Source organism: Geotrypetes seraphini, chromosome 8 (assembly GCF_902459505.1).
Source record: "Geotrypetes seraphini chromosome 8, aGeoSer1.1, whole genome shotgun sequence".
NCBI classification, from domain to species: domain Eukaryota; kingdom Metazoa; phylum Chordata; class Amphibia; order Gymnophiona; family Dermophiidae; genus Geotrypetes; species Geotrypetes seraphini.
In genome coordinates, this window is record NC_047091.1 from 50,516,258 (window position 1) to 50,533,895 (window position 17,638).

The following is a 17,638-nucleotide window of genomic DNA, read 5'->3' on the forward strand; positions in this document are numbered from 1 at the left end:
GATAAGTGAGTTCTCCTATGTCTGGTTGAGGTGGATTGAATTATTTAGCTGAAGAAATTAGTTACCCCCCCATTCCACACACATTAATTCTCTTCCATTTTTGTTCCCATTATAAAAAAACACGGATAAGTTCCCAGAAAAAAAATACATTAAAATAAGAAGTGTAAACAAAGGCCCCTACAGATGAGAACATAACATAAGAATAGCCTAACTGGGTCAGACCAATGGTCCATCATGCCCAGTAGCCCATTCTCATGGTAGCCAATCCAGGTCACTAATACCTGGTCAAAATCCAAAGAATAGCAACATTCCATGCTACCGATCCAGGGCAAGCAGACACTTCCCCCTTGTCTTAATAACAGACTATGGACTTTTCCTCCAGGAATTTGTTCAAATCTTTCTTAAAACCAGCTACACTATCTGCTTTTACCATAACTGCTGGCCACTTCATTTTTAAGTTTAGATCTTTCCTTCCAAACAGAGACCTTGCTAGATGTCAAATACAGCACAAGGTAACTTCACACGGACTTAGCTGTGCAGGAAATGTTTTTTTTCTTTCGATCACTACATAGCCTAATGCCACACAAGCAGCGCTGTTACAAACATATTCTGAAGGTCAATGCTAAGGTTAACAAAGTTTCCTTCCTTCAACCACAAGGAGATACTGACAAACTACTGGAAGAGATCCCAAAACAACTACCCAGGCACAACACCCAAAGACCCACTCAGTGTGTGAACCAGTTGAGTGGAGTGGACTAACTGGGGGGTGGAAATGGGCCTGGAGTTTGCTCAGCAAAATTTCCCAGACCACCTCTTCCTCTCAACACATTGACACGCTGCCTCCACCACTAGGAACACCTCACCGGGTAGGCCAGCAATGCTTATAAATTTTATAAAACACATTATTATATTTTCTTATAAAGCACATATTTTAACTGAACTCTGACATCCTCAGCCTTTCCATTCACAAAAATAGAAGGAAGAAAAGTTCCCATTTCCTGCTGTCTCATGTCCCCGGCCTATACAATATTTTTCTTCTGCAGACCTTTCAAAAGTCTGACCAAATCCTCGTTTCACTTGCATTATAAAGTACTGAGGATACCATCTCTCCCCAATCCCAGGTCCTAAAGTCTACGACAGTATCACAAACTAGAGCTGCCAGATTCAGGAAAAAAATTTTCGTTTCAGCCTATTGAATTGGTTTATCGATTAGATTTTAATGCCCAATTGAGTGTTTTTTTCAAACATCCTGGTGGGTTTATTTTATAGCTTTTTCACCCCCCTTTGGCTTCTCCTAACCACACTGGTGCTGTGGTGTAAATAAAATAAAGAAACAAAAAGGACTTTTCCTCTCTCTGTTAAATCCTAGCTCACGTTTGCGGTCTAACACCAGCTCTGGCAGGATACACATTTCAAATCTGACATATTGTAATCACAAAACAGAAAATAAAGTTAGTTTTTCTACCTTTTGTTGTCTGGTTATTTTTCAAATCTTGTTGGTCCAAGGCTCTGGTTGTCTTCTGATAACTTGCTTACCAGGGTTTCCTTCTTTCTGCATGCTAACCATCCATCTGCCATCTCTGTCCTCCCCGTTTCCCTTCCCTCCCCTGGATGTCTGGCATCTTTCCTTTTTTTGGTCTCCCTCCACAGATCCACCTTTTCTTAACTACCCTTTCATCCAGCATCTCTCCCTCCTTCCCCACCACCCCAGGGTCCACCATCTCTCTCTTTCTTTTCCCAACTACCCTCCTAACCAGTATCTCTATTCCCCCCTCCACAACATCCCTTGTGTCCAACTTCTCTCCTTTTCTGTTCCTACCCTCCCTAAAACCCATGGTCCATCATCTCTCTCCCTCTCCTCTATTTTCATATCCATTATTTCTTCCCACCCAAAGTCCGGCATATTGTCACAACCCTAGCCCTAAAGCTCAGGTTGTGCCAGGGAAGGCTTTGCCTAAACCTAACCTGGCCTTAAAGAGGGCTAACCATTGTGACAGATTAAATACCCATAGGAAGGAAGGCTCTGAATGTACATTTAAACCTCAGCTTACAAAACCCTGGGGAGGTGAGGAGCATGGGGAGAGCAGCCTGGAACAGCCTCACAGCAAATCCACCAGGTCAGCTAATTCTCAGCTGCAGGGTTTAATTAGAAGCCCCAGGAAATCTCAGCACAAGCTACAGGCTGCCCTGCCCCCGCACAGAACTGGGCGTGGTCGCCTCAGTGCTCTAGAGGCAGCACTGAGGAGGAACCAGTTAGTTTACCCTGGGACAGCCCAGGAAGGAGGTTCGCAGGATAGCTCTCCTGAACCTCAGAGCTCCCAGGACATTGAGATGGTGGAAGCAGCCCCTGTCTCTGAAGCCAACCAGCTAGCTGATCCAGAGCCTATGGAATTGATGGACACTATCATGGATACAGAAGCCTGTATAATGGATGAAAGTTAAGTGCAAGACCTTTTACTTTCTGGTGTGCTTATTTTTGTGAATTTGGGTTTTTGTTGAAACCTGCTTGCACCTGTTTAGAGCCAGTGAGTAGTGCTGGGCTCTCACTGCAAGGTGCCTGAAACCTGGAAGTTTTAAACCAGGTTTACGTTGCTTGGAAGTGTTTGTTTGTGTTTGCCTTTTGAGACTTGAGTGAAACTGCAATATGGACTTTGTATAGGGGTATTAGAATGGGGAGAATCCACAGAAGATCCTCAGGGCGGGATTGTGGGGCCATTTGTGGCATACTGTTTAAAATCATTCACAATTCACTATATCAGCTGCCGCCTCTCTTCCTTTATCTTGGACCAACCATTTGTTTCTTTCTGCGAACTTAACCAGATTTATTAAACTGTTGGATCATATGAAAATTTCTCCACTGTTCATGTTTTTCCCTAAGGATTTCCTTACACTACCTATTGAAAAACAAGCCCAATCTTGCAACAATAGCTTGACAACAGCTTTGGACTCTGTAGCCCCTATCCAGTGACATAGCGAGGGTGAGAGGCGCCAGGGGTGGTGGTGCCCCTCACCCGCCCTCATCTCCACACCCCACTCCTTTCCTGATCCCACATGCTGTGCGCACCTCCCCACTGCAGAAAGAATACTTCCAAAGCAGGCAGGCAGACGGCGGGAGGCTGGCTTTATTGTGCCTTCGGCTGCCCGAAGGTTTTAAAATACAGCAGCGGGGAGCTGGTAGGTGGGGGAATCAGGAACTAGGGAGAGATTGGATCCAGCTGAGAGGAGTGTGGGCTGGAGTTGGGAATAAGGGAAGGACAGATGCTAGGGAGGGAGGTTGGGAAGGACAGATGTTGCATGGGGGTGAGGGTTAGGAAGGGAGGAAAAGAGATGCTGAGGTGAGGGTGGGAATAGAAAGGGAGAATTGGGTGTCAGAGAGGGAAATAGAGATGGTGCACATGAGGAGATGAAGAAAGACGAGAATTGTTGGGCAGAGAGAGGGAGGGAGAGAGAAATATTGGACATGGTAGTGGGAGAGGAGTGAGGCAGAGATGCATGGGGAAGAGAGATGTTAGACCACTGGAATGGAAGGGAAGGAGGGGAGAGAGAGTTGCCAGACTGCAGGAAGGAGAGATGCCAGACCATAGGAGAGGAGAGTAGAAGAGAGATGTTAAACCCCTCCCCTTCCATTCAACATGTCTGTCCTCCTGTCTTTCTCATCCAGCATGTCTATCCCCTTCCCCTGCTATCCAGGGTGCTGGTCCCCCTCTCCTTCCATCCAGACTGTCTGTCCCCCCTCTCTTCTTTCTATTCAGGAACTTCCCTCCTGCATTCAGCTATCCCCTCCTATCTGGCCCCGCCGCTGACAGACACTAACAGCAGCAGTAACAGAGGCAAAACAAAGGTAAAGCCATCAAGAGTCTATTCTTTTCCTCCTCATGGTCAAGCCGATAAACATTAAAATTCAAAAAAACAGCTGCATCAGTCCAACCTGCACTATCTGCATGAGGTAGAGAAATACTTTCTAGCTCCAGACTGCACCTGTATACTGGTGATGTCAATGTAAACTGTCTGTGCTTCTTTCTCTACCTCCAGCTGCTCCATCTCAATGGTCAGGGGATATAACTCACTGGTGTAAACTGACCTGATGGGTGGGGGTGGGGGTGGGGATCTGACACAAGAGCAGAGTTAATTCTTTCAGTGAGCCACAGAGAACCCTCCAATGAAACCAAGGCCACACTGACTCTTGCCATCCTCGCCCCAACATATAATCAGAATTTCCTGGGTGGTATTTACATCTGTAGGCACATAACCCAACATTCACTAAATCAAGGCCCTGAATCCCCTTCCCCTCTTACCAATACAGTGCGTCCCCTGAGTGCTCAGCCAGAAACCAGTGTTGCAGATACAGGTATAACTTCCTTGCCGGGACACACAGCGTCCAGGGCCACAGATCCGAGGGTTCAGCTCACAGACACTAGTCCCTGCAACCAAGAGACAGACAAAACCTTAGAAAAAAATAAATCCCACATGCTTTCTGTGACAGAATACAAAACTCCCCCCAAGAGGGAGAATAACTGGGATTCAGGCCTAAACTGTACACCTGGCATTTCCTCTTCCTAAGTCCCCTGAAGGACATAATCAGGACATTAATTTTGCTGTGTTCCTCTGATGATGTAAATAACATGGTTGCCAAAAGTTTTATATGGGTTTGTTTTTTTTATATTGTACAATTTTTAATCATCTTTTTGATGCTCCTCTTCTGTATTTTATGAGGTCCTGCTTTTTTTTTAAATTTCTTTATTCTTTTTCAAACTTACATCAAGTGCACAAAAAGAACAACATGAAATACTATCATATAACACATGAACATCATACATTATATTCTTAATATGTAAATTAATTAAAAACCCTCCCGTCTTTCTATACAATCATTAAAACTATCATATTCCTTCAAAATTTCAATTTTGCTACATCTTATCTTCCAATCCCCCCACCCCCCTATGTATATTATCAAAGAAAAATGATGCCTATTCACTATAAAAATCAACCATCAGTCTCCATATCTTTAAAAAATTTTTATAACTTCCTTTCTGTGTTGCAATTGCTCTTTCCATCTTGTAAATATGACACAGGGAATTCCACCAAAACGTATAATTGAGATTACTATAATTTTTCCAGTTGTTAGTAATATGTTGCATAGCAACACCCGTCATTATCATCAAAAGCTTATTGTTATGTGCTGATAATTGACTTTTTTTCCTCATAGACATACCGAACAGAACAGTATCATATGATATTTCCACATGATTTTCCAATAAGCAATTTATTTGAGACCAAATTGAATTCCAAAAATTCCTAATGCAGGGGCAATAAAAAATTAGATGGTCCAATGTCCCCACTTCTAGATTACAGTGCCAGCATCTATTAGATTTAGAGCTATCCAACTTTTGTAAACGAACTGGGGTCCAAAAAGCAATATGTAATAAAAAGAACCAAGTTTGTCTCATAGATGCTGACATTGTACAAAGGTCCTGCTTTATTAATATTCTTTTAATAATTTTATGCTGTTGATCTCAGTGCACCTTTATATATCCTTAAACTTGCCTTTTAGATGATTAAGCACTTTTATATTTTAGCTCTTTAGATTTAATTACTGTTTTCTACATAAATATATGAAAGCATGTGGTTTTACATTTTTAACATAACAAGATGAACTTTTTTTTTTGACCATGCAGATTTCTATCACAGGCCGGTGAGGTAATTGCTCCGATTCTCATAGAATTCCTATGAGTGTCAAAGCATTGATCTCGCTAGCCTGCGGTAGAAACTTCTACCGCAGGTTTGTAAAAGCCAGCAAAAGTTTCTGAGATGTTTCCTGGATTTAGAGCCTCTAAAAATTGTTTTTCAGGTTTTTGAGAAGCTTTTACAGCAGATCCTGGACCCTTCTGATGTTGGAATGCAAAAGTGACATCACTGAAATGTACTGATGTTATTACAATGCATAGCATTTTTATAATATTTAAAAAATTTTTCACCAGTTTTAGACCTTTAAACCTGTTTTGTGATGCATTCCTGCATAGTAACATAACATAGTAAATGACGACAGATAAAGACCCAAGTGATTCATCCAGTTTGCCCAACCATACATGCTCCAATAAATTAATTTCGTTTAAATGATCCTTTTTCTTAGATATTTCTGGGCCAGAAACCCAGAGCCCTGCCCAGTAGTGTGCTTAGGTTCTATCTACTGGAGTCTCCATCAAAGCTCACTCCAGCCCATCTTAACCATTCCAGGCATTAAAACCCTCTCCAGCCTGTCCTCAACTGAATGTCCATATACGGGACAGAGGTCGTGCAAGCCTGCCCAGTACTGGTCTTCAGTATATACCCATTATTTTCTGATTAGAGATCCTCTGTGTTCATCCCACGCTTATTTTGGAAGGATTCTTATCTGGTTTAAAATGCCAGAAACCTATTGTTACCGAAGTCGTATCAGTGCGCCAAATGGACTTTTTAAAGTAATAGCACCTTTTAAAATGCTAGTCGCCCATATTGTAAAGAAGATATCCATGAAGAAATAATGCAAGCATTGCTTAAAAGTAGAAATTTCATGTTTTATCTTAATTAATTTAAAAAAACTCCGAGATGACATCACATGAAATGATATATAAGTTAAGATGCATCACCGAGGGCTCTTTTTACAAAGCCGCAGTAGCAATTCCTGCGAGGTAAATGTGACAAATCCCATTCAATTCCTATGGGCTTCACTGCATTTGCCATGCCGGGAATCACTACCACAGATTTGTAAAAGGAGTCCTAAGCTTTTTGGAAACATGGGTCAGAGGTACTGGCGAGTACTCACTTCAATCTATCTCCATCATTTTTTTTTTAAAGTCCATTTTTAAGTGATGGAACTAGCTTATACCAGTTTGGTGGTTTGAAGAATTACACCACTGAGTAGGCTCACCTACATCTGTCTAGTCCTTTTACTAAGGTGTGGTAGCCTTTTTAAGCGCACGCAAAAAATTAGCACACACTAAACGCTAACGCATCCATAGGATATAATAGACGCATTCGCACACGCTAATTTTTAGCGCGAGCTAAAATGGGGCTAGCACGCCTTAGTAAAAGGACTCCTGTGTCTATTGATTCCTGCATGTTTCTTAGCGTGGTTTTAAATGGTTGAATGGTACTAAACAATTATTTAGGTATTTAATGATATTTTATCGGTTTCATTACATCAACTCCTACTTAAGAGTTTTCAGCGTTCAGCGGCAGATGAAAGGCACAGCAGCGATGGAGTACATAATTAAAGAACATTTAAATCGTTTTGAATTTCAGCATTTTCTGACAGGTATCTTTTCCCCTATTGGCCTTAATTGAAGTCTATTTTTATCTTGGATATGAGGATGAAGTACTGGTTTTAATGTTTGTATTTTCATTACCAGGCACTGCATATAACACACAGTGAACGTTGGTTGAGGTGCTTTGAATTAAACAAATCCAACCTGGATAAGCACGCTATATTTTGGATTGGGTTTCCTGAAGAAATCAACAAAACGCGGTCTGCATTTAAAGATCCTTAAGATAAGTGTTCAAAATTCTGACCTCATTGGTCTAACAAGATTGAGACCCTTTAAACACCTTCAAGATAAGATTTGTCAAAAGGACATGTTTGGTGTAATTACTGTGTTCTCATATGCAATAATTGGGAGGTAAGCTCCTTAATGGGGACAAGTTTCCCAGGAGCTTCATATCTCTGAGCATATGGTAAAACAAGACTCTCTCTATATATATATATTGGTTATTCAAGAATATAATACAATTGTCAAGTATATGTAAGGGATTAAGTGACTTTTGGAACTGGTGGGGTGCAGGCATTAGTGATAGGTGATTTTGTGTATTACGTTTGATTTTTGCTGTTTGTGCTCTTATTGTTTTAATGTTTTTTAAAATTGTAAGTTGCTTTAGTGCGTTTTGGTGGAAAGCTGTACACTTCTCCTTCCGTATCCACGGGGGTTAGGGGCAGAGCCGGCCCGTGAATATAAAAAAATCCACAAATAATAAATATTCAGGCCGGTTCTGCCCCCAACTCCCACTTCCCCCCGGCTATTTTAAGCCCTGTAAGCCCCGCCTTAAGCCTTACCTGGTGGTCTAGCGGGTTTTCGGGACAGGAGTGCTCTTCCCAATGCTCCTGCCCTGTTCAGATCACTCACAGGAAATGGCTGCCTTGAGCTCCCATAATCTCTCGAACCATTTCCTATGAACGATCTGCATGGGGCAGGAATGTGGGAAGACTGCTCCTGTCACGAAAACCTGCTAGACCACCAGGTAAGGCTTAAGGGGGGGGGCTTACAGGGCTTAAAATAGTCCAAAAAGTTTAAATGGGTTTTTTGATTTAAAATCGCGAATAACCGAATTCGTGGATACTGAAACAGCGGATTCGGAGGGGGAAGTGTATATCAAATTTAATAAATCAAATCAAGATGGCTAGCAGACATGGAGGGAGAAGAAATGTCTACGTCTTCCTTACCTGGGGCTCGTGTGACTATCCTTTCTGTAATAGATGATGGATAGCTGGTTGGAATGACCACTCTTCTGTCTTCAGGTACAACTGGTCTCAAAGGTCTTCTGTCTTCAAAGATCTCTACTCTCGTACGTTGACTATCGTCGGGCACTGATGGACTTGCAGGTCGTCTATCCTCTGGGACTGCTGGCCTGATGTGGCTTCTTTCTGCAGGAACAACTGGTCTGACAATGGGCCTTCTTTCTTCAGTGCCCGTACCATGGATAATCAAACGGGCTTTCAAAAGAAAAGAAAATCTCTCAGGAAACAGTTTTAAGAGAGAAAATAATTTAAAACAGGCTATTAGTGAAAACCACATCTAGAGAGAAGATAAGGATCAAAGGATTGAGGTCACCAGTTTTAAAAACACCCCATGGATTCTTTTTTTCCCCAATTAAAATGGCAGCCTATAGGGAAGAGATGCATGGGTGCCACTTACAGGTGACTTCTTTGATGGTTGATGTTGTAGGCAAGAGCTCCACCTGTTGCCTGACAGGGATTCTTGAATGTTCGTGGCTCAAGAAACGGGTATTGAATCGCAAGTCGGCAGCTGAATAATGGTAGCCAGGGCCAGCAGGGCAAATCTCCTTGAAACCTTCTGCAAAAGGACATAAAGAGCAAGCAGGAGACTTTAAGCTAGGCAATCAGCATTTCCTCAGAGGAAGATGTTCAAAAACAGCATGAGCAATGGTGCTGAGCCTCCACAGACACTGCCAATAACAGTATAAAAGCAAAGTTATACTTTATTAATATGCTCAAACCATAAGGGGGCAATTCAATAACTAGGTACCTCAAAGTCAGATGTGCTGCCGATTCCATGTACCTAGCACCAAATCTGTAATGGCATCTGTGCACCAAGATGGCTTTATAGAATATTACCATAAATTGGCATCGGCATGCCCATATTTAGATGGGACCATTTATGTCAGGTCAATGGCAGGCATAAATGAGCACTCCTGAGTCATGCAAGATGCATAATTTATAGTATTCTAAGTGATGCATATAAATTGGAGAAATGCCCATGCCTCTCCCATGCTTTACCCATGTGTATGCCTCCCCTTGCAGTTATGTGCTAAGGCACTTAAGCGCTAACTTATAGAATAGCACATAATACAATTATGCTTGGTGTGCATAACTGCTGGCACCCAGTTATTGCCCTGCTATGTCAGAAACACAGAATGGGATTTTAAAGATCAAGAATACGGTATGTTGGGAATTTTCCTAGAGATTCAACAGAATCCTCAATATGGAAGAATCAGGATGTACATATCGGAAGGAAACACCTGGGAAATGCTAGGTAATATTACATGGCGAAGTGTTAAAATTGTGAGACAAGAACTTGGGGGTCCTTTTACTAAGGTGTGCTAAATGCTAAGGTGCCCACAGAATATAATGGGCGCGTTAGCATTTAGTGTGTGCTAATCTTTAGCGCGCGCTAAATCGGTTAGTGTGCCTTAGTAAAAGGACCCCTTGGAAAGGTATTTAAAACTAAGACTAAATTATGTAGAACAGAGGACATCAACCATATGGCCTGCTTCCAGCCAAAAAGCCCTGGGTCACAGACCAGGAGATAAACCGGCAGGCCTCTCTACCCTATGGAGGAAGACAAGAGATAGTCCAGCACCTCAGACTATATATCATAGGTACCAACATTTCAGAATGATTGGGGTGCAAAACACAATGCAAATGACCCTTCACCGGACACAATAAAGGAGCTTGCTCAATATTGAGGGTGCTCAGCACTCAGAGAGCTGGATCCTAAATAAATGGCTGTGTTTTGCCTGTGTCCAAGGTGCAGTATTCTGTTTGAATGTAGTTTGTGTAGATGCCTTGTTCTGTTTGACCTATAGTAGGTGTACTGGTATTCTAGGGCCAAGTAATATTTGTAGCACTACCCATTCATAGGTTGGATCCTTGCTATTTGAATGTTGGCATTAGTACTACTGTTGTATGACAGGTTTGCTACATGTATGTTGAGATGGGATTTTTTTTTCCCCGGTTTTGTATTTCACAGGGCGCCTGGTAGTAACATAAGAACATAAGAACATAAGCAGTGCCACTGCTGGGTCAGACCACAGGTCCATCCCGCCCAGCAGTCCGCTCCCGCGGCGGCCCAACAGGTCACGACCTGTCTGAATCACCCCTTGGTTTCAGTACCCTACGATCCCTTTGTCCCTCAGGAATCCGTCCAATCCCTGTTTGAATCCCTGTACTGTATTCTGCCTGATCACTTCCTCCGGGAGCGCATTCCATGTGTTCACGACCCTTTGGGTGAAGAAAAACTTCCTTGCATTTGTCTTGAACCTATCCCCCTTCAGTTTCTCCGAGTGCCCCCTCGTACCTGTTGTCCCTCTCAGTCTGAAGAACCTGTCCCTATCCACCCTCTCTATGCCTCTCAGGATCTTGAAGGTCTCTATCATATCTCCCCTGAGCCTCCTTTTTTCCAGAGAGAAGAGACCCAGCTTATCCAGCCTCTCGGCGTATGGGCAGTTTTCCAGCCCTCTTACAAGCTTCGTTGCTCTCCTTTGGACTCTCTCAAGTACCGCCATGTCCTTCTTGAGGTGTGGCGACCAATACTGAACGCAGTATTCCAGGTGCGGGCGCACCATCGCCCGATATAGTGGCATGATGACTTCCCGCGTCCTGGTTGTGAGATTGTAGAGGACCGGCGTCCTATACAGAATCCGGGCCAAAGGGTCTACAATAAAACTCCTGATTGGATCCTAAAATAATACTCCTCTTGATTGTCCCTAATTCTGAAAGCCCTTTGTGTTCTTTGTGTTTGGCTATTGTTCAGATAACATGAAAATCAGACTGACCAATATTTAAAACGATTTAACTGGCTATAAACAAGGTGCTGACTGATTACATCGCTTGAACAGTGTACAGCTATCCGTTCATGTTCAGTGGCACTTAACCAGTTATCTTTACTGAAAATGACCTGTTAGTGCTGAATTCAACAGTAACTAACTTGTGGGCATTCCAGGGGCGGAACATAAGAATTGCCGCTGCTTGGTCAGGCCAGTGATCCATTGTGCCCAGCAGTCCGCTCACGCGGCGGCCCTTAGGTCAAAGACCAGCGCCCTAACTGAGTCTAGCCTTACCTGCGTACATTCTGGTTGAGCAAGAACTTGTCTAACTTTGTCTTGAATCCCTGGAGGGTGTTTTCCCCTATAACAGCCTCCGGAAGAGCGTTCCAGTTTTCTACCACTCTCTGGGTGAAGAAGAACTTCCTTACGTTTGTAACAATAATAATAATAATAACAGCTTATATACCGCAATACCGTGAAGTTCTATGCGGTTTACAGAAGATTAAGCAAAGGTAACAAATTGAATTGACTTTAAGAGGGGAGGAAGAAAGAGAATTAATAGGACAGGAAATTCATTGTTGAGGAGAGAGAGATCAAAAGGACAAGTTAATCGCTATAGAGGGGAGAGAGAAGAGAGGATCAGTTGTCCAGATGCTTTAGGAACAAGTGTGTTTTTAGACGTTTCCTAAATTCCCCATAAGTAGTGAACGAAAGCAACTGTTCTAGGTCTTTACCCCATGATGCCGCTTGGTGTGAGAGAAGGTGTTCATGGTGTTTTTTCAGTTTACAACCTCTCACTGGGGGGGAAACGAAATTGGAATGTGAGCTTCTCTTGTGTCTGTTGGCTGAGAAGAAGAAAAGGTCAGTTATGTATTTAGGGGCAAGTCCGTGTAGTGCTTTAAAGCAGAAGCAGGCAAATTTAAACTTTATGCACGCCGCCATTGGCAGCCAATGCAGCTGCCAGTAGTAGGGTGTCACGTGGTCAAACTTCCTCAGCCCAAAGAAACATTGCATATTCTTTTGGGAAATTGCTAAATAAGCGATGTTACTGTAGTCAAGTAGACTTAGTACGAGGGATTGGACTAGGGTTCTGAATGCCGATGTATCGAAGTAAGCTTTAATGGATCTGAGTTTCCAGAGAGTAAAGAATCCCTTTCTGATTAAGGAGTCTACCTGGTCTTTCATGGTTAGGCATTGATCCAAAGTTACATCTAGTATCTTAATGGTGGGCTGGATAGGGTAACTAAGTTTATTGATACATAGTGGTGATTTGGTGTCAAGCGGATGTGGCAAAGCAACGAAGAAAGTTGTTTTTTCTGAATTAAGTTTGAGCCTAAAGTTTGTCATCCAGTGCTCCATCATGTTTATGGCTTCTGAAGCTTTGGGAATAGTTTCAGAGACAGAATTAGCGAATTGTACAGAATCTATCCCCTTTTAACTTTAGAGAGTACCCTCTCGTTCTCTCTACCTTGGAGAAGGTGAACAACCTGTCTTTATCTACTAAGTCTAAGTGCTGATATTTAGCCCCTTGGCGCATAAGTAGCTGTCTTACACAGTCAATGGCTGAATATTGACTTATCTGACTCAAGAAAACCAAAACCTGGATATTCAATGCCGAAGACAAAGAAATTGACCCTGAGAGATCCACAGAGAAGAAAATCCAAGAGAAACCAAAAAACACTGTGGAGTGACGATGTTCCTGAAATGGACTTTACTGAAAATTTAAAAGTTCCAAAAGTCAACGTGAGCAATCCACATAAACCTTAAGGTTTTTATGTGGATTATTTTACTTTTATGTGGATTGTTCACATTGACTTTTGGAACAGCAACATCGTCACTCCATAGTGTTTTTTGGTTTCTATTCAATGGTGAAGATCAAACAGGGCCTAATATTCAACATGTGGGAATAACTATAGCAGCAGGCAGCAAAATACTCATTGCAGGTTGGGGGAGGGGAAGAGATATTTTTTGTATCCAAGTTTAAAAGAAATTTACTTGCTATCTCTTTATCTCACTCTGGCTCTCCTATTTCACTTCCTCTTATTTTCCAGTCTCTCACTAACTCTATCCTCTTCTCCCCATCCAGCATTTGACTCTCTCTTCCCCTTCCATTCAATGTCTAATCCCTGTTTCTCCCCCTTCCACCCAGCATCTAACCCCTTTTTTTCACCATTCTACCCAGCATCTGCATCCTCTATCCCCTCTTCCATCCAGTGTCTGCCGCCTCTACATCCAGCATCTGTCCTCTTTTCCTCTTCCATTAAATGTCTGTCCCATTTCTTCAACCCCCTACATCCAGCATCATCCTCCTCTCTTCCAATCAGAATCTACCCTTTTCTCCCTCTCATCTAGCATCAGTCTCCTCTATCCTCCTTACCCAGCATTTGTCCCCTTTCTTCCCCCAAACATCCAGTGTCTACTCCCTTTATTTCTCCTCTGACATTCAGCATCTCCTTCTGTCCCCCCTCATCCACTATTTGTCCCCTCTCTTCTACTCATCTAGAGTCTGTCCTTCCTCTTTCCCCCTACATCCAGCATCTGCCCCCTTTCTTCCCCTCTCCCACATCTAGCATCTACCCCCTCTTTCTCCCTCATCCCGCATCTATCCCCTTTCTTCTCCCCTAACTATCCTGCATCTGTCTTCTCTCTTTCCCTAATTTACTGTCTGCCCCCTTTCATACACCTACTGCCTACTGTTGCTGTTCTCCAGATTAGCAGGGTGGTAAAACATGGGGCCATACTGTTCCTCCTCGTGGCTGCCGGCTCTGCCCCAGAACTAGAAGTGACATCAGAGGTGGGCAGGGCTGGCAGCCGCAAGGAGGAACAGAGAGGTCCTTTTAGTCTATTTTCTGTGTTCCACAGCGGCAGGGGCAGTGTCGCAACAACAGATTTTTAGGAGTAATGTGGCACCCATAGCTCCCCCCATTCCAACAGCTATGCCATGAGGAAAGAAGCGACGCTGGATCCAGTACTAACATCTGGGTGGATGTTCACCAGAGCAGTGGTAATCAGCACATGGCATGGTTTGACATAAACAATCTTACAACTTATTCCATCGGGTAATACATTTTTATAAGATCAGTCCTGGAACTTTTTGAACAGACCTCGTAAGAGCTGAAGAGCTGAAGTGGAGTTCAGACACATAAAACTCAATTTCAAACATCTTGACTTTATTAAAATAGGGGAGCACCCGATGAAAGAGCTGACAGGATGGGAAGATAAATAGAAATTCAATCCGAAAGGAGCTAAAGATGGCAACAAATCTTTATATAGGCAAAGTAAATAAAAGCAAGAGGAAAGGGAAACCAATATGCTCTCCAAATAAGTGGCTGGAAAAAGAAAGATAAATGAGGTAGCATAAAAAATGAGATAAATGAGGAATGCATAAAAAAGAACAAGGTAAATACAGGAGAAAGCTCAAAGAACTGGACAGAAAATGGCTTGACTATAAAAATAGAGACAATGCCTTTTTTCAGGTATACTGGAGAAAGGAGAAAGGCTAAAATTGGTATTGTAAGACTAAAAGATGTTGAGAACTGCTGTGTGGAAAGTAATAAGGAAAAAGCGGACATGCAAAAGAAATACATATGTATTCGTGGAAGAAAATTCTGAAGAAGGACCATAGTCAGCTGACAAATATATGGATCTCATACCGTTCCTGGAAGAAAGTATTTATCAATAACTTGAAAAACTAAACATGAACAAAGCCATGGGGCCGGATGAGATACATCCCAGGATATTGGTGAGAGCTCAGAGAGGCTCTGGTGGGTCCTCTTAAAGATCAGAGTAATAAATCCTTGAGGCAGGAGAGGTTCCACAGATTTTGAAGAAAGCAGATGTGGTCCACCTTCACAAAGTTGAGACAGAAATGGGAATCTACAAGCTGGTATGCCTCACTTGGAAAAATAAAGGATAGAAAACCTCCTACAATCCTATAGGTTGCAACATCTGACACAACATATCTCTACCAACAAAAATCATGCCAAACGAATGATTGATTTCCTGAACTAAATAACCAGAGAATTAGATTGGGAACATGTGCTAGATGTAGTCTACTTGGATTTCAGCAAAACCTTTGATAAGAGAATGACATGGGGACAAATTTCTCCCCGGCCCCGGAGGAACTCAATTTCCCCATCCTCACAAGTTTTGTTGATGTCTCTGTCCCATTCCTGTAAGCTCTGCCTTAACCGTATAAGCCTCAAACACTTTTGATTTGAAAGTGTTTGAGGCTTGTGCAGATGAGGATAAAGCTTAGGCATTGGTGGAATGAGGCATTATGACATCACAATCTGAGCTCTAGAATGTTGCTGCTTATGATTTGAAAGTGTTTGAGGCTTGTGCAGATGAGGACAGAGCTTAGGCATTGGTGGAATGAGGCATTATGACATCACAATCTGAGCTCTAGAATGTTGCTGCTTATGATTTGAAAGTGTTTGAGGCTTGTGCAGATGAGGACAGAGCTTAGGCATTGGTGGAATGAGGCATTATGACATCACAATCTGAGCTCTAGAATGTTGCTGCTTATGATTTGAAAGTGTTTGAGGCTTGTGCAGATGAGGACAGAGCTTAGGCATTGGTGGAATGAGGCATTATGACATCACAATCTGAGCTCTAGAATGTTGCTACTTATGATTTTAAAGTGTTCGAGGCTTGTGCAGATGAGGACAGAGCTTGCAGGATGGGGCAGACATGGGAAAAGAACTCACCAGGAAGGGAAAATAAGTTCTCGTGGGGACAGGGAAAAATTTGTCTCCGCGTCATTCTCTATTAGGAGGTTCATGAATAACCTAAGCAGGCTGAAGTTAGGAGGACCCAGTATGATGAACTGGACTAAAAACTGGCTGAGTGATAGATGAAAGAGGCTGATGGTAAATGGAATTCACTCAGAAAGGAAGGTAATGGGGCCCAAGTATATTCAATATATAAATGTGAGCAACACTGCCAAAAGGTTGGAAGGAAAATTGTTCCTTTTTGTGGATGACACAGAAAGGCTCTTTTACTAAAGTGTGCTGCAATTACTTCAGCCTAATGTGGGATTTTACCATGTGGTAGCTGCACATTTTAGGCAGCTTCTTGTGGGGGACATTCCCCCAGTTTGTTTTTTTTTACTGCAAGTCATACCTTCACATCTGGACATGGTACCTGCTCTGAGTTAGAGCACTTAGGTCCCGATTCCATATATGGTGCCTAAAAATTAGGCACCGACTAGTGAAGAGCTAAGTACGACTGGTTTTCTCCTCTGTCGTTGAGCTCCGAGTGTAAGAAGCATGATGGTCCTCTTCCTACCCTCTACAAACCGATCCCATTATTTAGGAAGAGGAGGAGGAAGACAGTAGCCTTGGGCAGTGGCATAGCGAGGGTGAGAGGCGCCTAGGGCGGTGGCACCCCTCCCCCCATGCTCCTTCCACGCCCCCTCCTACCACGTGTGCCCCTTCACCCGTACCTCTGTAATATTCCTGGCATGAGCAGCAACCCACAACTTGCTGTCAAACCAGCGTCGGCTCTTCCTCTGACATCACTTCCTAAGCGTGGGTCCAGGAAGTGACGTCAAAGGAAGAGCCGACGCTGCTGCGACAACAGGTTGGGGGGGATGCTGCTCACGCCAGGAACATTATAGAGGTACGGGGAAACGGAAGCGGCACGCATGCGCGGCAGTGGGGGGCGGAGAAAAGGATGGGTGACTGTGCCCTCACCAAGATGGCGCCTGGGGCGGACCACCTCCACTTACTACGCCACTGGCCTTGGGTTCACATCCTCTTCCTCTGCTATCAGGCACAGAGAGTGTCCTGCTTAGAAAAAACCAAACCTATGATGTCCTATGTGGTTCAAAGTAGTGATAGCCTGTCATTTGCCACAGCATATCTTATGTCGTTGCATGTTGCTACCAAACAAAAATGAATAGAAAACCCACAATTTCTCATGTCTTCTCATTTGTCAATACTAGTGTACAGTATTTCATGCACATTATGGACTGGATTCTGTAAATGGTGTCCAAATCTGAGTTCTAAAAAAAATGAGCCCCATCTATACAATAGAGCTTAACATAAGAATAACCATACAGGTCAGACCAATAGTCCGCCTAGCCCAGAATACTGTTTCCACAGTGGCCAATCCAGGTCACAAGTACCTGGCAAAAACCCAAATAGTAGCAACATTCCGGAACCCCCAAAGAATATGAAGATTTCAAGCTGAATCTCAAAGAGTAGCAAGATTCCCAGATCCCAAATAGTAGCAAGATTCCATGCTACCAATCCCAGGGCAAGCAGTAGCTTCCCCTATGTTTGTCTCAATAGCAGACTATGGACTTTTCCTCCAGGAA

The 17,638-nt window shown here is 43.1% G+C and overlaps 1 protein-coding gene across 3 annotated transcripts in view; it reads right to left on the reverse strand.

Annotated features, from left to right (window-relative positions):
• The window catches only part of LTBP4 (latent transforming growth factor beta binding protein 4), a 506,304-nt gene that overhangs the window by 107,686 nt on the left and 380,980 nt on the right, over window positions 1-17,638 (reverse strand). For all 3 annotated transcript variants that reach the window (XR_004540381.1, XM_033955323.1, XM_033955322.1), the window contains exons 12-14: window positions 8,946-9,104; window positions 8,474-8,743; window positions 4,296-4,421 (exon numbers count right to left, since the gene is read on the reverse strand). Coding sequence is in view for 2 of the 3 variants with exons in the window: in XM_033955323.1 (XP_033811214.1) it covers window positions 4,296-4,421; window positions 8,474-8,743; window positions 8,946-9,104 (555 nt within the window). In the remaining variant the exon portion in view is untranslated. The remainder of the gene's footprint in view (window positions 1-4,295; window positions 4,422-8,473; window positions 8,744-8,945; window positions 9,105-17,638) is intronic.